The sequence below is a fragment of the Cebidichthys violaceus genome, unplaced genomic scaffold (genome assembly GCF_023349555.1).
Source record: "Cebidichthys violaceus isolate CVI_PGR_0920_01 unplaced genomic scaffold, fCebVio1.0.p SCAF_16, whole genome shotgun sequence".
Lineage (NCBI taxonomy): Eukaryota > Metazoa > Chordata > Actinopteri > Perciformes > Stichaeidae > Cebidichthys > Cebidichthys violaceus.
The window spans coordinates 15,178,101-15,205,684 of NW_027176329.1; the positions used below are offsets into that span (position 1 = coordinate 15,178,101).

A 27,584-nucleotide genomic window follows, 5' to 3' on the forward strand; every position below is an offset into this window, starting at 1 on the left:
GTTATTATCGTGGAAAAGGAGAGGACTACAAAAGAGACGGCGTTACAACGAGCACCAGCTGTTGCTCTCACTGGAGACTACTGGACATCGCTAGGTAACCATCATCACCTCGGAGTTACGGTGCATTATATTGATGAACAGTGGGAGCTGCATTCACATGCTCTGACTAATAAAACAGAAGACAGACATTTTGATGAAACGTGAGCGGAACATTGTATTGAAGGGAATACTGCTGTTAAAAAGCACCTTATTTGTTTAAAGTGTTTGCAAACCAAATGTTATTGCACTTTTGTTCATATAGCAGTACTTTTAAAATAAAAGTGCACAATACACTACTTTTGAATTCATTATTGAACTTTGCTCACAACAATGTGAATAATCGCGATTCCAAATTGTAATTGTTGCTCAGCACTACCAAACATGTTAGTGGACAAATCATTTGATGTATTGATTGCTGTCGGGGTTTAATTAGAAATTCCAACAAATAAGTAAAAAATGTTTTGAAGATTAAAGAGAAAGTATCTGAAACGGATCACAAAACACCACACGATTGCAGTTTTCTGAAAAGTACTTCTTTTATTAATATTTTACAATCCTTTATTCATGGTTATGTCATTATTTACTTTTTCAGCGCCACTTTGCAAGTGTCATTATTCCATGCTGTCTGACGACAACAACAACAACAACAACAAAAAAACCAAAAGGAGAGGTTTGAAGAATGAGAGTCTATACAACACTTTTGTCAAGGGGCAGAGAGAGAGATTCACATTTGGGCTCTTGGTTTGACCTCTCATCCCTTCCACTTGTCAAAAAAACCCAAAAAGTAAACAAAAAAAGTTAAAAGCAGGACTGTCAGTCAAGTGAATAAGTGTCGAGTTGTCCGTCCGTCCGTCTGGCTATAAAAAACACCCCACACTCCTCTTGAGAAGTTTCTGCTCTTTAGACAAAGAACAGGGGTCCTTGCCACCCCCCCCCCCCCCCCCCCATCTCTGACAAAATAATTCTACTACAATGAATCCAACGAACACAAAAAGACAAAGATGGTGTCTCTCTTCCAGGAGCGGCTCCAAACATTGGAGGATAATATTTGCATTTCTAAAGAAAAAAGAAAACAAAAGCCTTTTTTTTTTTTGGTGAAATGGAAAAGGGGCCACTGATTTAAAGGGAGTGATAATCCCAAAAATGATCAATACAAATTTAATTTTTTTTTTAATAATAATTTTGGTTGCGAATCTGTCGGGAGAGATTATCTAAAGTCGTTGTTGTGCTGTGGTGACAAGGAGCTGCTGGCGGATACATTTCCTCATAAAAAATGATCTATCAAATACTTCCTGAGAAATAAAGGAAATATCTACCTGGCATGAAGAGAGGAAGAGGAGAGAGATAGAGAGAGAGAAAACAGAAAGAAAGGAGGAGGAAGGGAGTGAAAAATCAAAAAAATGTTTGGGTGATTACGAAATAAAAAAGACAAAATAAGGAAAAAACGATCAGGAAGTGGAATGACTTGTTGGTTTGTGAGAGCTGAGAGTGAGAGAGTGTGTGTGTCTGTGTGTGTGTGTGTGTGTGTGTGTGTGTGTGTGTGTGTGTGTGTGTGTTTATCGTGAGCCCAGGTCGAAAACCCTTCAGTGTGTGAAACGTGAAGCGGAGAGCTGGAGGACAGAGGAGGTGTGGGCAGCAGTGCTGGTGTTTGTGCTCTTCAGCACAGAGAGAGGAGGAGGTGAGGGAGGGAGGGAGGGAGGCTGGTGGGAGACTAACAAACTGTCCATCCAGCTGCTGGTAGCATCCAACACCCACGATCGCTGCTGGAGCCGTTTGTGTTTAAAACCACCAGTTCAGAATACTGACAGCAACGTTTCCTCACTCCTCGTCTCTCATCAAGCAGATGAATCCTGATTCATTTTGTCCTGATCTGTTTTAGCCAACGCTTCTGTTATTTACCTTCCTTCTCTGAGAATTAGACGAGAAGATCGATACGCCAATAAAAAAAAAAAAACGTACAAAAAAAGATTATTTGTGTCTTTACTGGGAGTTATGTGAGGGACAATTTCAGAAGAAATAGTCCCTTTGAAGCTCAAGTTCTTGTTTTTTAACACTGCATTTAAACAATGTGGAACGTGTTGATAAGTGAAGCTAATTCTGTTACCTTTAGATAGAGCCAGGCTAGCCCCCCCCCCCCTGTTTCCAATCTTTATGCTAAGCTAAGCTAACTGGAGCTTCATATTGAACGTGCAGACGTGAGAGTGGCATCCGACGGTGCGGTGACGCAACACTGCCCACCAGGTAAAAGACGGTGACCACACAAACACCTCTCCGGCTGTGCTGTCACACTCCTCCACCGCGGCTCCATGGGAGGAGGCAGGGCATGTTATCTTTACACCACCAGAAAACGGCTGGAGGATTCCCAAAATAAATAAAACAACGAACCAGACACTTCTATAAAGAGCAGGGCCTCTGTGGGGCCACCTACGACCAGCGTTTACCCACATTCGGCGGGTGGTGGCGTTAGTTTTTTCCCACCTGGGTGAACAGACGGATGTGTTGGTGTTACGCCGGTCGGGTTTACCGGTTCTGCGTCGAGGTGACGGAGCTCAACGAGCCCTTGTTGTAGGAGCACCAGGAGAACCGGAGAACACCACCGAAAAAAACCACTAACATTAACCAGCCGACGAGGGGCGTCAGAGCGAGAGGTCGCTCCGTTGGTTTGATTCGTTCAGAGGGGAAACTTAACGACCCGTAACTGAAGTCGTAGTCGATGTCTTTGCGGGCGGGGGGTGTTATGCTCCGCCCAGGAGGCGGTACTTAAGTTCAGCTTCTCTTTGGGGGAACGAATGTTGTATTGGGTTTATGGAAGTTCAATTGTATTTTTACCCAGGAAGTAACGAGGAGCTTTAGTGAAATGGCGTTACAGAGTGAGTGAGTCCTATTAATTTAATGATACGGACTTTTTAAAAGTCAGTAAATGCAAAAAAGAAAGTTCATATTAGCACATTTTCTATCGTCTGTCCCACCACTGAAAAAAATTATATAACGCATAAAAATGATGTTTGTCCAGAGATGTATTAGAAGAGGTGTTGCCTCTTCAATAGCACTCTGTTGCCGGGGTATTTATCGAAGCGTATCTAATGATCTGAGCCTCCTGGTTTGTATAATATAGAGAATAAACGACGGTACCGGCTCCTACAGGTTACGGGTCGTTGAGTTCCTGCAGCTGACCTCCAGTCAGTTCACATCCCGTGTGACGCTGGATTTACCAAAATAAAGCCACATTTTACACTTGAATCCTGACATGTAGCACCGACACAGCACAGACTGTCTGTGTGTGTGTGTGTGTGTGTGTGTGTGTGTGTGTGTGTGTGTGTGTTTTAAGTGACTGAGCCTGTACTGTGATTAACCAACTATCTTTGGTTCTTAAGGGGCTAAATAAATGATTTTTAAAGCCAACACACAAAGACAACACCGAGGGGGAAAGCGCACGATAGTCTGATTATTAGGTGGGATGTTTGTGTGTGTGTGTGTGTGTGTGTGTGTGTGTGTGTGTGTGTGTGTGTGTGTGTGTGTGTGTGTGTATCTTATCTGCCAAAACAAACCCGAGTCTTGATATAAAGAAAGTTCCAGTTCAGGAAAAGGTGAAAAAAAAAAAAGAAAGGCCTGATTATGTAGAGGAGGGAGGAAGAGGAGGAAGAGGAAGGAGGATGACAGGGCGGGAGGAGCAATCACTGCCAGGGTGACGGTGACGAGGCAGGGTTGGAGGCCCCCACCACCCCCAACAAGGCGAGGTCGAAGCCAGGAATGTCAGCAGCCATCTTCATCTGTCTGCCTCCCCCCCCTCACTTCCTCAGCTGTCCGTTCGTCCTTCTGGCTGCAGGTCACTGGAGGTCTCGGTCTTCTAGGTACCGGTACTCAAAGGTGAAGCCTTCCTTCTTCCGCTGGCCCCATTTCTCATAGTCGAAGTAAATGTACGTTCCCTGGAGAACAAAAGCACAAACAAACATTATTTAAAGACAAGAGGACGAGTAAGTTTTATGTATGAAAGGCAGAATCTGCAGCCACTTGTTTTCCTTTTCATATCGAGTGGAAATGAACCTGATAATCTGCAGTGACTTTTTGTACATTTTATCATTTTAATCTTAAAATAAATGTCAAATATGGACCTCAAAACAAGATCCTTGTGCCATAACCTGACAATCTTTGCTATTTCTGTGTTTAAGAAGACATCACGACTATTATACTGCAGATTAAAAATCATGTGTTTACAGGTTTAAGATCCTTGACTATAAATTTATTTTACGGTTTTCATTCATAATCAGACTTTCGTCCTCGAGTTGTCGTCACAGTGAACGATTGTCGTGGATTCTAAATGTTCAATGTCTGGACCGAGTTGCTTCATAACAATTCTAACACATTGCATTCTGGGAGCCTAGAACGTCTAGACAGACTTCATTCAGATTCCTAAATCCCTGCAGTACGGTTTGGTCTTCGAGGTTCTTCACATCTTTCTCCCCGAGACGTGAGGCTGACCTGCTCAAACTCGTCCGTGATGGTCTTGGGTTCTTCGTGCCTCTGAAACCACATCATATACTTGGTGTGGAACCTCCATGACTGCTTCTTCAGGGCTTTGGCTGCCAGATACTGGGCCTTAGTGCCCTGCAGGGGAGAGGAAGAGGAAGGGTTTCATTAGCGGTTCTGGTTCTGGTGCATGATCTAACTTGTATCTACAGATTCAGACACTAAACCAGCTGCATACCTCCAGGTAGTAAAAGATGAAGAAGAGGGTTTCTGTGGAAAGCCTCTGGTAGAACTCTACAGTGTCGGAGTGAGGCGGTGGCACCTGGTTGTGGAAAGGCAGAGTGGGGCAGGGGTTCCTCATCAGGTACTGCCTGTAACGTCCACACAGAGGGGGGGGGAGGGGGGGGGGGGGGGGGGGGGGTTAGAGGGACCACACTGATGCAAGGAAGGAACACCAGAAACTGAACGGGTCTCATCAGTGATCGTCAGAGTTTGACGTCAAAATAAAAGCTTCATTCCTGAACTCTTTAATGAGTTCCATGTTCAACATTAAAAGAGGATTTCCAACCAACGCATTCTTCTTCACGGTCAAAATCTGGTGCCTACATTTCCCACGATGCAACTCAGATGCCGACAGTTTGGCTGATGTAGCCAAGCGGGCTACAATCTGGTAAAGTCACCCCCAGATTTGTTTTTAGGGCTTTTATCTTGACTGATGTTGAAATTGCGATATGATTTGCCGTATTAGAGAAAATTATAATTTTCGCATAATTTTGTGATTTTTGAATGGATTTGTACCAAACAAAGATGTTTTCTGAAGTATTTAATTTATTTAAAACAGTATTTTCACAAACAATTTGCCCGTAAAATACGGCATCTCCTGAGATTTGAATATTGTAGTAGGTCAGATCAGATTTCAATAAAACTTGTATTAATTGTGCAGCTCTAATTTTCTTCATTTTCAAAACTTGTAATCTTCAGCACCAACTGACGCCGACTCAAGTGACATCACTTATTATTTATGTATTTATTAATCAGACTTCACTCAGCTTCCTCCGAAGACAAAAAAGGCTTCACATTACTATACTTAAGGAAAAAAATATATTCATTATTATTGTATTATTTTTGTTATGGAGCACTTTCCAAGGAAATTCAAAACATGAGCAATAAAATAATGAAACATAAAAAACAACTTGATTTCAGCTATTAGGGAGGAGCCATTCTACGAAAGTACATTTTGAGACTTTAAATGAGAACAATCGTATGTTCCTCTTGTTCTAAACTTTGTTCTACAATCAATAAATAAATAATATCTTAGATACTATAAATAGAATATCTGTAGAGCTAAACGTGTGTATTTCAGGCTGTAATATCAAGTATTTCAGTAGTGATCTGACTGTTTTACGATATCTGTGAATCATGACTATAAAATATAATATAAAAATGGACTACAGTCTATAGATAGATATTAAATGAACCACCCATCAACACACTGCTTCTAATCTGAAGTAGAACACTCATTTGCTGATCCAAAGACACGCGCTCATTAATTATCGGTCGGGCGTATCGAATGTTTCCGATGAACGTTTTGGGACCAATTAACGGAGCCATTAGTGGGACGGACGGACGGACACGTTCACCTCTCCGATGGGAGCACACGGATAGCTCACTCAGTGGACTTTCCATCCAAACAGAGTATTTTTAGATCAGCGAAAAACACAGTTAGTCCTTTTTTTCCATTTGTTTCCATTCGTCGGTTGCGGCGTTAGCGAGGTCAGAGTGGACCCGAGTTAATGACCGACCCACTAACAAGCAGGAAGAACCAACACACTCCTCATCAAGGAATAGAAGTACTTAAAGTACTGAACAGTGTGTGTGCAATTTTAAAAAGAAGAAAGATTGTCCTCGTGTAAATTTCACTCGACGTCACAATCTTGTTTTAAACAGAATAAGAGATGTGTGAGTGAGAGAGTGAGAGAGTGAGTGAGAGACAGAGTGAGTGAGTGAGTGAGAGTGAGTGAGAGAGACAGAGAGAGTGAGTGAGTGAGAGAGACAGAGAGAGTAAGTGAGTGAGTGAGTGAGTGAGAGTGAGTGAGTGAGTGAGTGAGTGAGTGAGTGAGTGAGTGAGTGAGTGAGTGAGTGAGTGAGTGAGTGAGTGAGTGAGTGAGTGAGAGAGAGAGAGAGAGAGTGAGAGAGAGAGAGTGAGAGTGTGTGTGTGTGTGTGTGTGTGTGTGTGTGTGTAGAAACACAACAGGTCCTGTTGGAGGGTTTGAGTGTTGGGATTTAAAGTTCAATTGTACCTGTGTGGGATTACAGCAGTGTAGATACTAGGACCAGAGTGATCTGTGCTCCAGCTGTGTGTGTTGGTACGCTACATTACTGCGTTACTGGGAGTATTTAAAAGTACTACATACATAAAACATACAGTGGAGTTTATGTCCACAGTATTCCTCGTGTTAAATAAGCGTGTTTAGAGCTCTGGCTCTTTGATTTAAGCTGGATGAAGCAAGAAGTTCAACAATTAGATGTAAAAGTTTTCTCTAAGACGTTTGTTTCCTCACATCGATGAGTGACGCTCTTTAGTGGACAAATTTTATATTTTGTTATCCCCTAAAAAAATGAACTGTTACAAATATAGCGAGAGACACAAATAAAGTGTTAATCGTCTCCAGAATATATAATATATATAAATAAATAAACCTCTTTGTGTTTTCATAACCTGCTTGATATCTTTATTTAGTAGAAGTATAAAGTAGCAGAAAATGAAATCACTCAAGTAAAGTACCTCAAAATTGTATAATTAGTACTTTTAATTAGCATGATGGTACTTTTACTAAAGTTAGGAATCTGAATACAGAAAGTACTGAAGGAAGTAGCAGCATGAGAGTTTATTATACATGTATTGTTGTTGTTGTTGTTGTTGTTGTTGTATTTTATTATCCGTGTGGTGGAACACGTGAACCTTTCAGCGCACCTGATTCTCTCGGAGTCGGACGGGTGGGGCATGTGAGTCCACGCCGCCTCCTCCATGGCCTGTTGGTAGAGCTGGTCTTTGGACAGGGGGACCGGCCCCAGCGGGCAGACCCCCAATGACGGCGGGATGCTGACCTCCGACAGCGAGAGCTGAGGCGCCGACGGGGGGCCCGAGGGGGCCACGGTGCTGCTGGGAAAGATGTCTGAAGAGAGACGGGAGACGGAGACTAGAGGTAAAAAGGACAAGAGAGATGATGGGTGGAGGTGGTGGAGGAGGAGGAAGTAGAGGATGTAGGGGGGCGAGAGAGAGGAGGTGAAGGGGGGAGGGATTTGGAGTTGGAGAGACAAAGAGAGAGAAGTTGAGTCAGGGCTGATAATATCATCAGCAGTTTTTTTGTTCAGAGGAGGCTGAGAGTGGGAGGTGAGATGACATTTTGTTCCATTAAACTACAGCCTTTCTATTTCTGCTCTGTGGCAAACCTCTACCTCCTTTTATTCAAGGTACACGTGTGTGTGTGTGTGTGTGTGTGTGTGTTACCTGGGGTGAGGTGCAGGGAGGGCACGTCTCCCTCCATCCCTGAGCTGAGTGCTGCTCGCTCGGCCATGGACTTCAGGCTGCTCAGAGGCTCCTGGGGCTGATGAGGACCGACAAGGAGACTCATGGGAAAACAGATTCTACCGGACTGTGTGTGTGTGTGTGTGTGTGTGTGTGTGTGTGTGTGTGTGTGTGTGTGTGTGCGCGTGTGTTATTATACCTGCCCCGACCGAGGAGCTCGCACCAGTTATAACGCCGTCATGGAAATCACTTTTTCTTTTTAGTTTGTTTGCTCCTGTCCCCTCCATTCTGTGTAAAACTGTTTGCTTTTGATTATCCTGAAGATTTCTCTAGATTATAAAAGCAAATTCTAAAGATAACAGTGGTGCAACATCATTGAACTCACGGATCAGAGTCACAGATCGGAAAGAAAGGAGCAAATAAAACTTTCAGAGATCCCTGATCACGTGTAATTGCTACATATTGCTGATCATTGATGATCCACATCGACATATACGGATTGTCTTTTTTGTTTGGTTTGATTACAGCAGCTGGTCTACAAGAATCCAAACTTCTTCTTTTTTGCCACCGTCCCAAAAATCATTTAAACTGCTCTAAATGTTATCCTTATGCTTTGTTATAGTCATCTATAGTGTTGTCTTTCTTCATAAAAACACAAAATTCAAATGATAAGGAAACAACAGATTGTATTTTCATTGATTAAAACAAATCTTGTCATTAGTAGTTTTAATAATGTATTTTTAGAGCTTTTAACAGCTCATAATTCATCTCTAATATCCACTTATATTAATGTGAAAACATCTCCTTCAAACAACTGGATGTATTTAAATTTATCACCAACGCTACATTTTACGAGATTACATGTGAACACATCATGATAAGGTAATAATTTACCTTTCGCCCAATACTAAATTTCACTGAGCGGAGCCTGAAGGCATCATAATGTAACTGAATGGAACCTTCATTCGTTAGCCGTTAGCGGTGCTGCTAACGTTACTAGCTCTCCTGTCTATTTAAACATGGATTGGTTGTTTTAACATGTAATAAAGTAACATTATCAGAGACCGGCGATAATATGATCGCATATTTTTGCTGATTATTAGTCGATATCGATCGTCAGTAAAACTTTATTTCACATCGTGTTGGTTAAACAAACACATGATGTCTGCTTAGCTTATTCACTTCCATGTTGTTGTTTATTATTCTCTTTTGTCAGAACTAACCGTTGGCAGTGTATTTTGGCTGAACTGCAAACCACGAAAAGACCATAATAATAATATTAATAACAATAACAATCCCCGCTTGGATTTCACTGTTGGCAGAATTAATTAAATCATAGTGGAAGCAAAAAAAAATCTGTGGAGATTTAGGATATTAAATCTTCATAAAGAAAACAAACTGCAAACAGATTCTTAGGCGTTAGACTGTCAAATGGTCAGACTCTAATTGGGCGCGTTCAGATGTAGAAATAAAACATTTTAAATGTCTCTTTCTCACCTTGATGCTGTCGGAGGACTGTGAGTAGGACAGCGGTCCGTTCAGCAGGCTGCCGCCGCTCACCGATTTGGCCTCGCTGTAGAAGGCCGCCGACGGGGAGCTGGACGACAAACAAATAGAGCCCAGTAAACTGGGACCAGTGTCCTTACTGGGGAGACGGGGAGAGAATGATGGGAGAGAGGATGAATAAAGGGGGGCAGCATAAAGAGACACAAATACAAAGAAAACACAATGTTTTGGTCACTATATGTGACTGGTAACCCGCGCCATTATACTCACGGCTGATTGGCTTGGGAGGTCAAGGACAAGGATTGGCTGATTTGTGATTGGCTGGCACTGGTGAGGGTGGAGTCTGTTGTGCTGTCTGCTAACACAGCGCTGTAACCTGTTAACAGGAGAGACACACAGGTTAATATCAAAGATGGCGTCGGGGAGCGATGACCGTCCGGTCGGATACTCACTGGAGCTACCGTTCTGCTTCTGCTGGCTGGACGGCCTGACGGAGAGCGACAGGCCTCCGCCCAGCACGCCGCTCCCTCCCGTTCCCGAGCCGCCCCCGTTGCTCCCGATGACTCCCACTCCGCTACCCGGCGCCAGACCTCCTACTGGGCTCAGCGACATCAGCGAGGAGCCCTGCATCCCCGACTGACCGGAGCTCAAACCCAGGATCCCAGAGCCGACGCTGGTCAGCCCCGGCGCCGGGCCCAGCAGGCCTCCGGTCGAGGACGTCGGCCCGCCGACTGTGATGCTCCCGCTGCCGATGGAGCCCGCCGAGCTGTTGGTCGTCGTGGGGTTGATGCCGACGCCGCCCAGAGAGCCCGGCAGGCCGGAGCCAATCGCTCCCGAGGCGGCCGCCTGAGCGTAAGGTGCCGGGGTGGAGCCGGACAGGAGGCTCGCCATGTTGCTCAGGGACGCCGGCATCCCCGACAGGCCGAGGCTCCCGGACATCGGGCTGGTGGTGATGGAGCCGGACATGATGCCGCCTTTCCCCAGCGAGAGCCCCAGGCTGAGGCCCAGGCTGTTGGAGGTCGGCGTGGACCCGGACAGAGCCTGAGTCTGGGACATGGAAGTGAAGAGCCCCTGTGTGATGGCGTTGGGGGGGGAAGAGGAGGAGGAGGCCAGGTGGCTGTTGGTGGAGGCCATGGGGATGGAGATGGGAGCCGAGGAGGAGGCGCCGACTAAGTTTTTGGCCTGTTGCTGCTGCTGCTGCTGCTGTTGCTGTTGAGCCGACGGGTGCGGCGGCTGCTGGGTGGCGTTGCTGTAGCTGCCGGCGGACGTGTTGGAGAGGAGACCCCCCAGGCTGCCCAGGTGACTGCTGCCCCCGGAGCCGCCGAGCCCTCCTCCCCCTCCTCCGGCGATGGTGGCCACGGAGACGAGCGAGGATGAGGTCAGTCCCGAGACGGAGGAGGAAGAGGACGAGGAGGAGGAGGAAGAAGAGGAGGAGGAAGAGGATGAGGATAACGAGGAAGAGGGGTTCCCGTTCTTCACAGGTGACTGGAAAAGAAGTAGGAAGATATTTATGTTGTTAAAAGTGCTGGCCGTGTGGCATACAAAAGGTATCAAAAATAACTTCATAACTAATTACAATAAGAAGAATTTGAGTATATTATAGCATATTATCAGTAGATTAGGAAGCTTTAATTATCTATATATCTATCAATGCATTTTTATTAAGTGATTAATTGCTCTATGAAATGTTATAAATGTGAATCACACGTCTCCCTGACGACTTTAAATCACTTATTTGGTCCCAACGATGGTCTAAACCCCCAAAAATATTATATTTACATGAATTTGAAACTGAGAAAAAGCAACAAAATCTCAATTTCAAAGCTTGAAATCGCCTGTTTTTTATATCTGACTTAATGAAAGGATTATCAGAGTTGTCTCATTACATAAATCCTCGTCATGATTCTGTTAATGATTTCCATGAAGCCTTCTGTGCTTCTGAGAGACACAGACGTGACGTTGAGACACCAACGACTCACCTGACCGACTTCACTGTCCGTTGAACGTCCTCTCTTCTTGTCATCTTCCGAGTTCTCCTGAAAAAAAACACAAACAAACAACATTAAGCCACAAAACCCCCCCCCAAAAAACAAAACTTAAAGAAGCCAAATTCACGCAGATTTACATTGTTTTTTTTCTCTAAAGCACTCGTGACCAGAAGGTTGTGGGTTCAAATCCCCGGGATAAAACTCTCTGTGGTTAATTAAAAAAGTTAAATGAAACACTACATCTCATCCTTTACGTTCCCTTTTAATGCCAACCTTCTGCCGGCAGCATTTAACAAAACCACGCCTTCCATCCGCACACATCAGACCTCTAATAGCTGCTCTCACTGTAGGCGGGCGGAGGATGCAGTGACAGTAGAGCAAGGACAATGAGAGCAGATGACGGGGCACTACAATGGCAATTATCTCACGTTCAGATTTCAGATATTGAACGCAACAATTGGTTTTAAGTTTTCAGAGACTACCAAGATCACCGCCGGTAGTGAGACTGTAAGAGGTCAATGAAGAGAGATCATCATAAGGTGTTTTAATGAAGCTACAAATGCCTGACATCAAAAGCTCGAGGAAAATCTTTTCTTAATCAAATCAACTTTCCTTAAATATTACAGAGCGAGCTTCTCTTTGTGCGCGGTCGAAATAAAAGGTTTTTTGAAAGGCTGAACGCCAACAAATACGGATCGATGCAGAATATTTCGTTTCATTTCAATGTCAACGTTATAAACGCAGCTTTGAAGCTAACTATTACTAGTTAACTATTACTAGTTAACAGCCCTAAATAACATCCTGACAGGCTGTCTGTTTTTGGTGGAAAAGCCATTGGTGAAGGGTTGTTTCTTCCTTAACTTGTAATTCTTTAAAAGATTTCTACTTTTCAGTGAAGAGAGAAAAGTTTTAGCTCGATGGAGACAAAATTACTAATTTTATTTTAATGTAATGGCATGAAAACTCCAACCCCAACACTCTGTGCAAGAATGTCAAACTAACATGCCGACAGCATGAGGAAACTCGTTTTGGGGTTCATTTTATACGGTGTTGTCTTCATACCGTAGTGCAAGTGGCCGGTGACGGCGGGATGGGTGAAGACGAGGTGGTGGAGTTTGGTGTGCTGCTCGAGTTCTGGAAGATCTCGTCCTCCAATTGCGAGTTCCCCGGCGGGGAGGTGGCGACCAGCGTCTGAGCTGGAGGTTCATCAGAGACACAGAGAAGAGTTCAGTGAGGGTGCGGATGACATCGTCTGTAGTTATTTGACTCTTGAAATGTGTTTCTTCTTCAACAGAAGCCTCATCTTCTTCGCTCTACCTGCACATCTGTTGTTAATAAATGTTTCTTTCTCTTGTGGCTTAACCTGAATCTGAACTTTGCTGAACCTGAACTTTATATTTCTATTGTGTGCAAGCCAAACGAAGCAAATTAAACTTACGGATGTCATCCAGGTCCAGGTCGTCGTACAGAAACTCGTTCTCCTCGAAGTCCGGATCCTGCGACGAGTCTAGATAATACTCCACGTCATCCTGTGGAACAGAGACAGAACAAACGTCAGATATGACAGAAGATGAGCTGCGTCTACAAGGGAAAAGTCTCCTAAAAGACACGAGCCTACCTTGATCTTCCTGATGGAGTCCACCTGCACTGAGTCGTTGTCCAGCATCCTCAGTATGGTCTCCAGCATTCGGATGTGGTGCCGATGCTTCTCAATGAACTTCTTCAGCTCCTCAATCCGGTCCTGTTTTTGTCACAAAAGTGGGCAAATGGGGGGAGGGTAGATAATTCTGGTGTTAGTTATTATAATTTGTAGCTGATAAAATGATGGTACAACCTCGTGGTTCCTCCTGAACAACAGTTGTAATGCTTCTCTTTGGTCTAAATGTGAGTTCAGATGTCTTTCCAACCAGATACTGGTAAATTTAGGGCACAAACGCACATTTTTATTGTGCTATTTGGTATAAAAATGTTCATATTTAACATGCTGGAGGGGATAAATACGCCGCCTTGTTCCAATGCAAAGCACAAGCTAATTTAAATCAATTATTCATTGAAATAGCAGGGAAAAAGAACTGGTTTACGAGAAACATTAACATTTTAAAAGCTAAACAATACAGAGCAGGAGTGAAATGCACGAAAGGCGCAGCAGCTACATGTGCACTTCATGACGTTATGCGTCTCGCAACAGGCACAGCACCACTTCTGATTTCAATATTTAATTAATGTCCTGAAGCACTTCAAACGTCATGTATGTTGAGTGTTGTTTATTTCCTATATTTGAGGGTCTAGCTGTGTTCTTCTCACAGACATTTGGATCAAGAGAATAAACAAGAGCAACACACTGTGGGTCACCGGCTGAACTGACGTGATTCTAAAGAAAACACGGCGCGGCTGTTAAGAGACGCAGGCAGGACCACTTTAGACGCTGCTGCTGCTGCTAGTGGAGGCAGCAGAGTGGAACATGCTAATGCGTTTCATCACAATGCATTTTAATGCTGCAGCAGCAGCAGCAGCACATGTCCGGGACATGAGGGCGCCTCTGTGCTGAGTGCATGCGGGATCTATGAGGGTAAATTTAAACTTTAAGTGCTGAGGAATGAGGAGGGAACAGCGCTGAACTAAATGTCTCCTGCAGGATAGAAATGGTTTGGTTCGGATCTTTTCAAACACCTGGGACCTTGAGGCCAAAACAACACGAACAAACTCGAGCTTTAAAGATTTATTGCTCTGATTTTTTTTTTTTAGCTACAAACTTTTTCATCCACCGACTCTAACTGGCCAACTAATGGTGTTTAAAAGTGAAGGGATCAGAAACGCCCCGTCAGCAGGAGTCCAGTAACTCCTCTGAAATACAGAAAGAAAACCTCATTCATAAAATATGTTGACGTGCAAAACAGTCCCCCCCCAACCCCCCCACCCCCCCACCACCACTACCACACTGTTGGTCAAAAGCTTTTGAAACTCACCTAAAATGTAACCCTCTAAGGACCGCTGAACTGAAACTAGTTTATTGGGCAATAATAGTTATTTTACTGTTTTTAAGGGAAACAGTTGGGGAAGAAATTTCAAACTTCGCTTCATCGTTCTCTCATCGATCGATAATTCCACAAAGTAGGTTTGACTGGTTTCTGTCCAATTGGGCCATTTCTTATTAAGTTGGACAAGGACAAATAGCGCTGGATTAGAAGATGAAGTTTGGATTTGATTCAAACCTGCTGTCTGTCTGTCTGCACATCTGTCTGTCTGTCTGCACGTCTGTCTACTCATCTGTCTGCTCATCTGTCTGTCTGTCTGTCTGTCTGCACATCTGTCTGTCTGTCTGTCTGTCTGTCTATACGTCTGCACATCTGTCTGTCTGCACGTCTGTCTGTCTGCCTGCACATCTGTCTGTCTGTCTGCACATCTGTCTGTCTGTCTGTCTGCATGTCTGCACGTCTCTCTCTTCTTCAGCTGTACTTTTATAATCAAAAATAATCTTAAAATGAGCTGCTTTTGTCAACAGTTGGCAGGGTTTTTGAAAAAACAATACGACAGTATAAAATTGATTGTGTCCACTCACTCATATAATTGACATCATCATTATTGACATGAGAATTTGTGCATTTGGTTGTCTGACTGCACTCTTTGTGGGTTGCCATTTCCTATTCATTATGTAATAATTAACGCCCTTACTACAGGTTATGATTTGAGCCGTTCTTTATTGAACTGGTTGGGTTTTGACTCGTGATCGGACTAGACACCAGCTTTGTGCTCCGGCCACACTGGCCTGAATGAGCTGTGTGGTGTAGACTGAGGCGGTCACATCGTTGGTATGACTCTTTATCAGAGTTCAACAAAAAGGAAGTCATCTGCTCAGCCGTGTAGCGTTTTAAAGGTAGAAAACGTTTTACATCCAGGAGGAGAAAACAGAAAGAAACTTCCTGAAACGTGCTTCTAATAAACGTACAGTAGACATACTAAACTCTTGTGTTGCCTGCATCATTAGGTGTCATTGCTGCATTTATCAAATCAGAAATTCTGAAACTATTTCAGGACGAAATCACTCCTCATTCACGCTTTTCATTATTCCCTGCGTTCTATAATAATGGAATCTTATATACTCATGTATTTTTCACGATGATGGAAACGTATGTAAACGCTCACAGACGACGGTGGAGTGTAAATATTGTGCCATAGTTTCATGGCACAATGTGTGGTTTAACATTTCGTAGACTGCTTTTCTAGCGCGTTTATCTTCCTTAATTGAAAAAACTAAATCAGGACCCAGTTTAGTTTTTGGTTTGACTGGTGCAGGATTTAAAAAAAAAAGAAAGAAAAGGAAACCTACAAACTACTAAAAACAAGCCATCTACAGAGAACGTGATCTTTATGCAAGTAAAGAATCGCTGCAAATATTTCCCGTGACATCTTTGTGACGGAGCAGGGGATAAAGTATGAACACTGTACGGAGGACTCTTTACAAACCTCCGCTCACGGAGGATGAAGACAAAGAGCGTTTTCTATGAAAAAGAACCCCGTAGAGAATAGTGAAAGAAGAAGGTTATCCTCATCAGATGAATGTAGGAAACACTATCTGAGACTAAAGACAGAGTGAATGGATGCGAGGGTGAGGACAGACCGACCTCTTTGTCTCCTTTCTTTTTCCTCGTCTGGACCGAGAGAGACTCCACTTCGCTCTCAAACTGGTCCACCTGCATGTTCAACGTGTCGATCGTGTTCTGGAGGAGAGAGAGGAACAAAACCGTTAATAGTGCGACGAGGAGTTAAACGACTTCTCATTTCAAATCTTTGAAATTTGACGGTTTTCATGTTTGTTTTTTTATCTCATGTGAAGTGAAAAACTCAGAGTTTTGAAGTGTTTGTTGGACAAAAATAAGCGATTTGAAGAAAAATTGCAATTTTTTATTATATTCCAAAAAATAATTTTTTTTAGGCCAAATGTATGAGTGTAAGTACGTACTGTACTAAACTATATGGTGTAATATTTAATGCTTCATCGACTAATAGAGAAAAATAATCAACGTATGAACCGATAATGAAGACAAGCTCTAGCTAAAAGTGGAGAAATGAGTCAAACGAAATGTTTTTATGGAGTTACGTTAATATCGAATGACCTACAAAAGATATTTTAACAGATTGAATGTATGAGAAACTATCAATAACACAAGAATTAGATAAACGTGACAGATTATGTTAAATTCACTCACATCTTTTGACATTAATGCAGCCTGTAAGACTACAAAGACATTTTTTCATGCTATATTTACACAATAAACAATAAGAAAGAATCTAAACATAAGTCCTCTCTTACTCTCAGATGTGTTAATGTAAGCAGCTGCTGGTTAATGAGGGTTTTTTCTGAAAGTTGAGACGTTGTTTTGTCTTCATTTTGCCTTCGGTTCCACTTTTATTCTCGCTTTCAGTTCCAGATTCAGTTTAAAACAAAATCTGACAAACATTCCCAGCAGCAAAGTGACCGCTTTCTTCTTTTTTTGAGCGTGGACCAGAGTTAACTTGTATTTCCGGTTGAGACAACGTTACTCACCGTCAGCCACGTGCCGACCTCCTCCTTCTCCTTCTGGGCCGGGTCCACCTTCTGGGCCAGACCCAGCCCTTCTTTAGAGTACGCCTTCGTCTTGGTTTCCCTCTCCACTATTTTGAACCGCTCCATTTGCTGCAGGCAGGCAGGCAGGCAGGCACACACACACACACACACACACACACACACACACACACACACACAAAGAGACAAACACATCATGATTAAAATAAAGCTCTACTTGTTGATACTACAAATAATCCTTTCTATTCTATGAGCAGGAAAGCCACAGATTGTTTGACGCTACAAAGATAAGATATTACAGCGCAGAAAACAGAGGAAACCCCATTTTTTTTTGTTAATTCTTCTGTTCTTAAATAATCTTAACGATGACGGAGCTGTAAAATAGGAGAACTTGGCAATAATGAATGGAAGTCTGGCACCAGAGGAGCCATTAAAAGCCCACTCAGCAGACCAGAAATAGGACGCCACAGCCTCTTCACAGCAGGGATTCTAACACCCGACCTGTATTCGGGCCGGTCCCGAGGAGGAGGCCCTGAACTGTCACAGTGATGTCATACATCTGTATCTCGGGGTAATTTCTTCGTCGACCAACAAAACCACTGGAAGTTCTTGAAGAGCAGCTTTGGGATGAAAAACCAGCTCATCAAGACCAGAGAGAGCTGGAGAGTCTCTCTCATTGTGCCGGTGGCTCACATTCAGTGCTTCTCAATGATCGTGGCTACGCTACGCCACGCTACGCCTTTTGCTAGCGAGTTTGAGATGCAGATGGAGCTTCATCGGCGACAACAGCAGCGTGACTTACAGGTGAAATACGACTTCCTGGAGAATACTGCTAAGTGTATTATGTTGAAGTTGTTTTAATATATTTCAGCTGTGAAAACGTCACACTTTAGACTGATTAAATGTAAGTTGAGCTGCCTGTGAACTCTACAGAAGGTGAAGTGTTTGTTATTAAAATGATGACGCTGAATGTCTCAAAACAAAGTTATTTTGAGGATTTTTAACTTTTAAACTCTTGTTTGTGTCTTTATGTTTATCTTCATTATTTGCCTTGTTGTGTTTTTAATGCCGTGTGGTGAATTCAGAGATAGTTTTCCACATTATTTACAATAAAGTTAACTTATAGTATCAACTGACTCATAGGATAATATTTTACACAAATAAAACATCAGTATTTTGAGTATAAAAATTAAAAACTGTACTCCTGAAAGTCCAATATTGAGATAAATGAAGGTAAACTCGTAACCTATAACCTGATGTGTCACTTAAAAGAGCTTTGTAGTCGCCCTACACGAGTCATAATTCATGCATCATCAGCTATAAAGACCTGGAGTTTGTCAAATACATTTTTTTCCCCAGAGTTCAGAACAAACACGATCCTCCAGAGTCACTGTTGCCACCGCCACGACGGGTCCTACTCACCGTTTCTATGAGTTTGCGGTTCTCTACTAGCTGCCTTTTGTCTTTGATCTCGTTGGATGCAACCCACGTCTTGATCTGGTCTCGAAGACGCTGAAGAAGACGAAGAAAAGGGGGAGAGATACAGGGGAGGGGGGGAGAGAGAGAGAGAGAGATTGGGTGAGAGAGATGCAGATACATCAGTGACAGCATGCAGAGACTCGTCCTCAACAGTCATGGATGGTGAACTTGGTGTTGTACACGCAGCAAACAGGCTTGGCTTGGAGTTCGGTCCTCATGGTAACACACACACACACACACACACACACACACACACACACACACATACACACACATACACACACACACACACACACACACACACGTTAAACAGTATCAGATCAGCAAACAATCATTGTCCTTTCATCCTATTTCAGAGGCCAAACCTGAAACACCTCAACCACTCAACTCCAGCTGTCTCTGTCTCACTTGCTGATTGGCTAGAATTCAGACTCTTTCTACACCTGGTGTTAACAGGTAATCTGGATCAGGGAAGTGACGTTGACGTTAATATTCTTGTTCAACATCCGAATGCTGCACAGCTTCTTCTCATTCTGTTTGAACCCGGGATTTCCGCACAGCTGCAGATAAAGATCCGGCTACACTAACATCCTTTTTTGTAGAATTAGTGTTAAGTGAGTGTTAAGTAGGAAATGTATTTAGAAAGAGATAAATGTGTTTTGATCTAACAAAACTTTCGGCTTTAATACACATTTGTTGGCGTTTAGCCTTTTTAAAAACCAGGGGTCACCTAGCAGCAATCTAACAGCACCATGAATCACATTTACATAACCACAAAGGTCAAAAACAATCATAAAATATGACGACAGACATTCAAAAACTGTATTAGAAGCTTTGAATGTCAATAAAAAGACATTTGGTGCAGCCCTAATCTGGCTATCTGACGAACAGCACGTTACTCCAGGTGTAAACGGACACGGGCTGGAGGCAGTGCGGCTCACGCTGCGATTGGATCTCGGTTTAGTTACGATCTATTAAAAGATGAATGGCGAGGCGATGAACCGGCGCCGTGTCTCCGTGTTTACCTGAAGCTTTTTAATCTCTTTCTTGAGGTCTGCTTCATATTTCTCCTTCTGGTTGGCGTTGGCTGCATTGTGAAGCTGAGAAGAAACAAACAACAGCGTCAAACGAGTACCGGTCCAAAAACAAAAGGATACAGCACATGTCTTTTGTTCTTAGAAATATATTCTGCAAATACTTAACAGAATATATGTATTAATAAGTACATTTATTAATATACTTGTCAATATCTGTGACAAGTTTTGCCGGCCTGAAAACAAAGTATTACATTCGATTTAATGTACAGGTACATACTCTCAGAATGAGCTTTATGTATATATATGTATATGTATATATATATATTAAATAAAAAGGCAGTTAAACAAGATACACACTATATGCAAATAAATACACACTTTATAAAAAGTACAGTTTATTAGTTATATCATTTTTTTTAAATGCACACTTACATTTGTTTTAGCTTTGTGCAACTCTACTGATCTCTGTGGTGGAAATTTCAAGTTCGTTGCAGAAGCAAAAAAGTCACAATTAATCACGGAAAAAAAGACAAACATGAGACAAGATGGATTATTAAAAAACATGATACAAATGATGATAGAACAAGCCTCTCACAGCCAAATAGACTGCCAGTGAATGATCAGCATAAAGCCACAATTACAACCACAGCAGCACAATAACTGGGGGACATCATGAAGGAACTTTCTGCCTCTTTATGAGCAGAACAGATGTTCTCGCCGGGCCTCTGTGCTGCTGCTGCTGCTGCTGTTAATAATAACAGCTCAGTTCATTATCACCATCACGAGCGTCCTGCATTTATTTATTCATTTCTTTAAAAAAGGACTGCTGTGGCTGTGGAGGCCTTCGTCACAGCTAACAACAGAAAGTCAAGAGGCAGAAAATGGAAATAAATTAAACGAATGCAGAAATAAACATTTAAAAAGCACATTATTCTCTAAAAGACGTAGTTCGCTTCTCTAAATCTTAATCTAAATAAATAAAACCCAGCCAAAAGATGGAATTCAACAGCATTCCCCAATAATAAACACAAATAATGACAGTTAAGAGGCTGGAACAATTAGTGGATTGGCAACAATATTCAACAATAATCAACAATATCTGTGATTAACGTCTTGAGTTATGTTTAATACCACAGTTCTCTGGTTTCAGCTTCATTTTACATTTTACAGACTGGAACCAGTTTTAAAACATTTCCATTTTTAATATTTTTACATTTTGGACTGTGGATCAGACTTAAAAATGGGACTATTTTCTTGCAATCTAACCAAACTATAGTTCATATCCTTCCTCACCTTTTGCCAAATGTCTTCAAACTGTTCGACTCCTTCCGCTACTTTTTTCAGACATCGATCTATTTCACCTGGAGGAGAAGAGAGGAGCAGGAGTAACCATTAGAAGAAGTGATCACGTTGAAGGAGAATACAAACATCAGTGGACCCGTTTATATTTACGCCAGAACATCGGGTCCAGTTCAGAGAAGCACATTTAACTGATTATCTGCAGTAAAAGTCAGTTTTTAAAAGTCATTCCAGGTTCCAGTTTTGAGAGGTTCTATGCGGCAAAGTAACGCAGGCAACACAACCTGCCTCTTATCTCACACACACACACACACACACACACACACACACACACACACACACACACACACACACACACACTCCACATAACAGCAGAGCGTTTACAGATTGTGTTTGACGTCCTCATGAAATATGCATATCTTAAAAGAGGTACATTATGCTTCAAGGTTCAAACCTTAATGTTTTGTTGGAGTTTTTTTTTTTTTTTTTTCCTACTTGCCTGTTGCAAATTTACCCGCCGCCATTTTCCTCATGATTGCACGTTGGGTGGCGTGCGTGTGCAACGCTCAACACTAACGAGAAGGAAGCGAGACGGATCAGCACTTAAGATACTTCCAGCATCAGCGCCGGGACAAAAACTAGAGCTCGGTTTAAAGGCCCGGTGGGGCGTTGTTCTGTGTGCAACTCAGAAAAACAAACACACATATGAGACGTTATCTGTTAATTCCTGATTTGGACTGATTTGTTCTCTTGCGTCTGATCCAAATTGGACAGTCGCGGTCACGTGACTGCAGTCTGAGCAGGAAACATAAAACAAATTGGGGGGAAAGAAAACAACAACAACAGCAAAGTATAAAACACGTCACATGTTCTCTGAGGTCATAACTCTGATATTTACCATGAAGAAAGAATAATGTTCATTTGTTACGCAGACTATTGTCAGTTTGTCTCAACAACCGTGTATTAAAACGGTAGAATACGTCACACGATCATCAGGAGATATTTAGTCACAGGTGATGTTCAACTGATATATTTGCACCTGTTTTTAATCTTAGTTGAAGCTCAACATATTTTATAGTATTCGTAGTTATCATTTGAAATGTTTCATTACAAGTTACATTGACTTTTAAACATTAAAATGAATGAGTTTTACTAATACATTCCAAAGACTTTTCCATGTCTTTTAGGCAACTTTTCACGACCATCTGATCTCTAAATAAAAAACGTCTTTTTACACATGAAAAATGAGAATTAAAAAAGGTCAGAATCTGACATCACGCCACGCCGAGAACAACAAAACGTCACATGACGTAACTGATCTGTCCGAATATTTAACAACATTATAACCAACAGTCTATAGATGTCACTCATAAACAGGTTTTGTCTCCATGACTTTTACTAAATGTTCTGGAATTTGCTATTTTCAAATTTTCCCCGATTTTTTTGTTGTTGTTGTTATGATCGCATGAACCGTGTGCTGCGTTCAGGAACGCCCAAAGAACCCGATCATGGGGTTCAAATGTTAAAGAGTTTCATTTAAAATGTGTGTAGGTGTGAAAACTTGTGAACGTGCCCAAAAAGACTAAATAACTTCCTGTTTGAAGACAGAAAAAAAATCGTTCTAACTCATTCAAATCTGTAACTGTCGCCTCTAAACACTGCTACTGTTATATTGATGTTGTTCTGATTATTAATTGATCAATTGAGCGATCGAGAACAGAACGAGTGGTGTGAACAAACTTAAAACTGCCTGGATGTGAGGGTTCTGCTGCGGGTGAGTTATTTTTAGATGAAAGTCTACCTCCTCGGTAATAATACATTATAACTTGACAGAGACTAGTCGGCGCTTGTGCTTAATCTTTTCTTCTTTATGAAGGGGAGATGTTAGGGGAGATATTTGTTCAGTTTTTTTTTTATTTAAATATGACAGCGGTTGAGTCGGGAGACGTCAGGTGAAGGACCGAGAAGAATCAGAAAAGTGTGTTTTTCAGACAGTCGGCTGAGAATAAGATTATCAGGAGAGAGAAGACGTCTGTGGGACAGCAGAGGTTTGGGTTTACCGTCTTTACACACAAAGGTCTGGGTCGGGCTACACGGCTCGGTGTGGACGAGTGGCGAGCTTTTGGGTGCGTTATCGTCCGAGTCCTGAGATCAGTCAAGTTCAGCCTCAAAGAGAACAGAAGAGCAGCAGAGGACTCGCATCCCGTCTGAGGTCTGACACACGTTCCCCGTGTTCCAGCATCGTGAGCCCACTTTTGCCAAAGACCCTTGCACACCGAGAGGCAGCGTCACATTCACCGAACCGAAACCGTGACAGAAAAGCAAACGGGAGGTGTCTGTAGGTCTGTGCGATACAGATAACAACGATCACGCTCATTGAATACTGCGACACTGATATATGCGTCACAGACATAGTTTGGTAAACTTTCAGTGAAATCCATAGAACTCATGGATTTTTGACCGTTTCCATCTGACAAAATAAATGTACATATTACATCGACACCACAACTGTAAAATAATAAACAAAAAAAGTGCCTTAATAATGGCTGACGTTTGACATTTGTCGTGGTGGTTATTTGCGGTCCGACTCGGACAACAGTTGCTGGCATCTGCTGCCGGTTTCAAGAAGAAGAAGAAAAAGAAGAAGAAGAAGAAGAAGAAGGAGAAGGAGAAGAAGGAGAAGGACAAGGAGGAGGAGAAGGAGAAGAAGGACAAGAAGAAGAAGGACAAGAAAGAGGAGAAGAAGAAGGACAAGAAGAAGGAGAAGAAGAAGGACAAGAAGGAGGAGAAGAAGGACAAAAAGGAGGAGAAGAAGGACAAGGAGGAGAAGAAGGACAAGGAGGAGAAGAAGGAGAAGAAAAAGGACAAGAAGGAGAAGAAGAAGAAGGAGAAGGACAAGAAGGAGGAGAAGAAGAAGGACAAGAAGAAGGAGAAGAAGGAGAAGAAGAAGGAGAAGAAGAAGAAGAAGAAGAAGAAGAAGGACAAGAAGAAGAAGAAGAAGAAGAAGAAGAAGGAGGAGAAGAAGGACAAAAAGAAGAAGAAGGAGAAGAAGGACAAGAAGGACAAGAAGAAGAAGAAGGACAAAAAGAAGAAGAAGGAGAAGAAGAAGAAGAAGAAGAAGAAGAAGAAGAAAAAGAAGAAGGCACCAGCTGGAATCTTTGCTCACGGTGTAATGGAACGCTGAATGACTTTAAAAGTGTTATTTTTTTATTTGTAATGAAGATGAATTAGTTTCAAACGGGGAATAAAACACTAAATGTGCAACAAAGACAAAACGACGTTGGTATCTGCACAGAATCATTGTCCTCGAGGTCTGAGCTCTCTGAAAGTTTGATGGTTCCAGGTTCTTAAACGTGACAATTATCTTTTTTTCTTTTGTCTAACTCAACAGTGAACTGGATTTTGGAGCGTTGGTCGGACAATACGAGACGTTTGATGAAGTCACTTTTGGATCTAGTCAGCAGAAAAGAGACAGACACCCACACTGGTAATCTGAGAATGACTAAATGAACGGCGTACCGATGCTCCCATTTAGTGTTTGTTCTTCATCTGCTCTTATTTGAGAGGGTGAAAAGTGACAAAGAGCTCAGGTAGACCCATCACGTTTGAGCTGAATCTACAGAAACCAAAACCACATTTAGTCCCGACTCAGTGAACAAGCTGCTGTTTACATCCCTGCTTCTCTTGACAACCGACCAGCGTCAAACTAAAAGTTCTTTTTGTTTTTCCACTTCGGGTCACGTAACAAAAACGAAGCACATGTTTTAATCTGATGTTTGAACCTCCTTACAGTGACAGGTGGGTGAGGACGCCGTCGGGGGAGACTTTCAGATCACGGAATGTGTTACCGTGTTTACTTTGTGGTAAACCTCAACCCACCTGGAACCTGATCAGACCACAACAACTCCTGCTTTGCATGAGTTCAGGTGTTTTGATGACACACACACACACACACACACACACACACACACACACACACACACACACACACACACACACACACACACACACACACACACACACACACACACACACACACACACACACACACTCAAGAGAGCTCACCTTGAAGTTTCCTTTTATCGGCCATGACTGATGACTAGGATGATGTCTTCATGCCGTCTTTCACTGCAGGAAACAAGAGACAGAAGACTGTTTACGTGTGCGTTTATTGGTTCAGTTAAAAACGGAGAAAGTGCAGATTAATACACAAATGAACAGGTTTTCTTTTTCATAAAAGAAAATGCAGCCAAGAAACATTTACAGAGACTAACAGGCTGATGGGGAAAGAAGTGGGACTGGAGATAAACGGGGAGAAACAAAGAAATAAGGAGATAATCTTCCGCCCTGCTGAAGCGTCTTTGGGTAAAAACAGTGACTCCCTGATGATGGAACCGTTACCCTCCGAAATGTCCCGACAGGAGTTGACTTTGACTAAAAAAAACATTAAATGAAATTTTCGCTCTGCTTGCTGGAAGTTAAAACAACAAGCAAACAAGTACAGAAGACTACAACAACTACTACTACTACTACTACTACTACTACTACTACTGCTACGGTCACATCTCCTGACAAACACACCACTTTTTGAGGGGATAAGACCTTTATTAAATTACATTTCAGTGTCTAATCTGCACGTCTGGGTGTCCTGAAGAGAACACGACGGTAATTAATAAGAGTAATTTGATGTTATCGTTCGTGTTGTATAATTAACTTGCACAGAGGGACATCTGTCACAGATTGCTGCCTTTGCAAATAACAATAAAGCAAATTAAAACATGAGGATGAAGAAGTAACTTTTAGCAAGAAGACGTCGTTTAAAATGTTATTTCTTGACGAACACCTTCATTTCAAATAATACTAAAATTAAAAAAATAAATGGAGCACTGACGACGGTCTCTATCTCACTGTTTGTGTTTTTTCTGTATGAATATATTTGAACATTGCACTGAATGTTCTACTAGTAAAGACTAATATTAGCGTTGTCTTGAGTGTGTGTGTGTGTATGTACGTATATATATATATATATATATTCCCCAGTTTCCCCATCTGTCTGAGAACTTTTGGATGTTTTTGTCATCTACTGCCTCTTTTGAGATTATTCATTTGATCGCGAGGTTTTATCATGTTGTATTTGTACTTCAAATGTGCCCGTTTATATTTATTCTCTTTGCTGTAAAGCACTTTGAACTACACCTCCTGTATGAATGGTGCTAATAAATAAAGTTTATTATTATTATCTTTATTAGTTCCCCTTTCTTGCACTTAATTTTCCTGTCGCCTCTCTACTGTTGCGATCACATAAAGCCCAAAAATAAATATATTTAAATAAAGAAAACCCATGTGTGATAACCCATCAACGTGATCTATAACATTTGTGTCTTTATATACAATAAAGGAATGTTCAGTTATTTAAATATTTGACCCAGATAAAACGTCTACTACATCTTGATTGCACCCACACTCTTTAAATATTATTTTTGATTATTTGTGATATGTGTGTGACTTGATACACCGACCCAGAATTATCTATTATGTCAGATTAACTATATTTTGTAGAGAAATTAAACTTAGCTTTTGAAACTAAGACATATTTGAGTAATTTAAAGTCTGACACAGAGCTCACGTGCATGTTCTGGTTCTTTTATAGGTTGGATTAACATGACTTTTTTTTAACAGACTAAAACCCCAAAGTCTAGCTTTGCTTTAGCGTTACTTTTCCTAACAGGCGCACCGATCTGGACGCAGATGTGTGCGCCTGTTTGGTCTTTTTAACGGTAAACACACGCGTTGATGTGTTGTCAGTGTGCAGATCTGCAGCTTCTATCTGATGTGGGAGACACAATTTGGAAAGAAGGGGGGGGGGGAGGCTCATAAATGCATCACCTTTGAGTCTGCGATTAATTTACCTGGATTTTACCGAGCTGCGATGTCTTCCCTCGGTCGCCACACTCCGGCAAATCTTCAACGATTCAGTACAAAGGCTGTTTTTTCCTTTTAAAAAAAATATAATGTCAATTCTTCTCGCTTAAACAATCACTCCGCACATCCAAGATGGCTGCCAGGAACACCTCCTCCTTCCGATGCCCTGTTGGATACAAGTCCCGCCCAGCTCGTCTGTGATTGGTCCACGGCTGGCCGCTTCCGTACTCTTATTCGTCGAGGCTTGCTGTCAGTCACGAGAAGCTTGGTTTTTACTACTTCCGGGATAGATCCTGCTCTGATTGGACTGTTTGTTAAGGTGAAAGGTTAAACTGAGTTGTGTCACGCCTCTCCGTATACATTTTTTCAAAACTCAACTTTATTTATAATAACAAATAAAAACAAAACTATAAACGGTGACAAATCCGTTGTCTAAATCCTATCTTACCATTAAATTGATTGCTTTGAGGTCAACATGTAATCTATTTTAGTGTGTTTTTATCATCACAGACCAACTGGTTCATCTTTTTCAAGTTCATTTCTTTAAATCCGATCAAGTTTGTTTATTTCTTACCTAACAGACCATGAAAACAACAGTAAAGACAAAAGAAATTCAGCAATTTTTTAAATTTCAGACCATGCATGTGAGACAATAAAATGGAAAAAAGGTAATAAAATATAATCATAAGCTATAACAACGGAAATAGAAGTAAACAATGCGGAAACAAAAATTGTTTAATAGAATTAAATAAATT

General features: G+C 41.9%; 1 protein-coding gene across 3 annotated transcripts; it reads right to left on the reverse strand.

Annotated features, from left to right (window-relative positions):
* Positions 1 to 550: 550 nt before the first annotated feature.
* On the reverse strand, positions 551 to 26,955 carry LOC137872944 (CCR4-NOT transcription complex subunit 3-like). Of its 3 annotated transcripts, XM_068711480.1 has the most exons (20): positions 26,817 to 26,955; positions 24,973 to 25,035; positions 20,902 to 20,969; positions 20,041 to 20,073; positions 19,597 to 19,671; positions 18,515 to 18,604; positions 17,075 to 17,203; positions 16,152 to 16,247; positions 13,148 to 13,270; positions 12,968 to 13,058; positions 12,592 to 12,725; positions 11,521 to 11,577; positions 9,994 to 11,026; positions 9,812 to 9,917; positions 9,533 to 9,680; positions 8,018 to 8,114; positions 7,481 to 7,706; positions 4,745 to 4,877; positions 4,519 to 4,644; positions 551 to 3,965 (listed from the first exon to the last, which is right to left on the reverse strand). In XM_068711480.1, exons 2-20 carry the CDS (start codon positions 24,995 to 24,997, stop codon positions 3,867 to 3,869), a joined length of 2,889 nt encoding a protein of 962 aa, XP_068567581.1. In that variant the 5' UTR covers positions 24,998 to 25,035; positions 26,817 to 26,955; the 3' UTR covers positions 551 to 3,866. The 3 variants fall into 3 exon arrangements, with proteins under 3 accessions (XP_068567581.1, XP_068567582.1, XP_068567580.1); XM_068711481.1 differs by lacking the exon at positions 20,041 to 20,073; XM_068711479.1 differs by lacking the exons at positions 20,902 to 20,969; positions 24,973 to 25,035; positions 26,817 to 26,955 and having other exon boundaries at positions 20,041 to 20,207.
* Between the last annotated feature and the right edge of the window lie 629 nt (positions 26,956 to 27,584).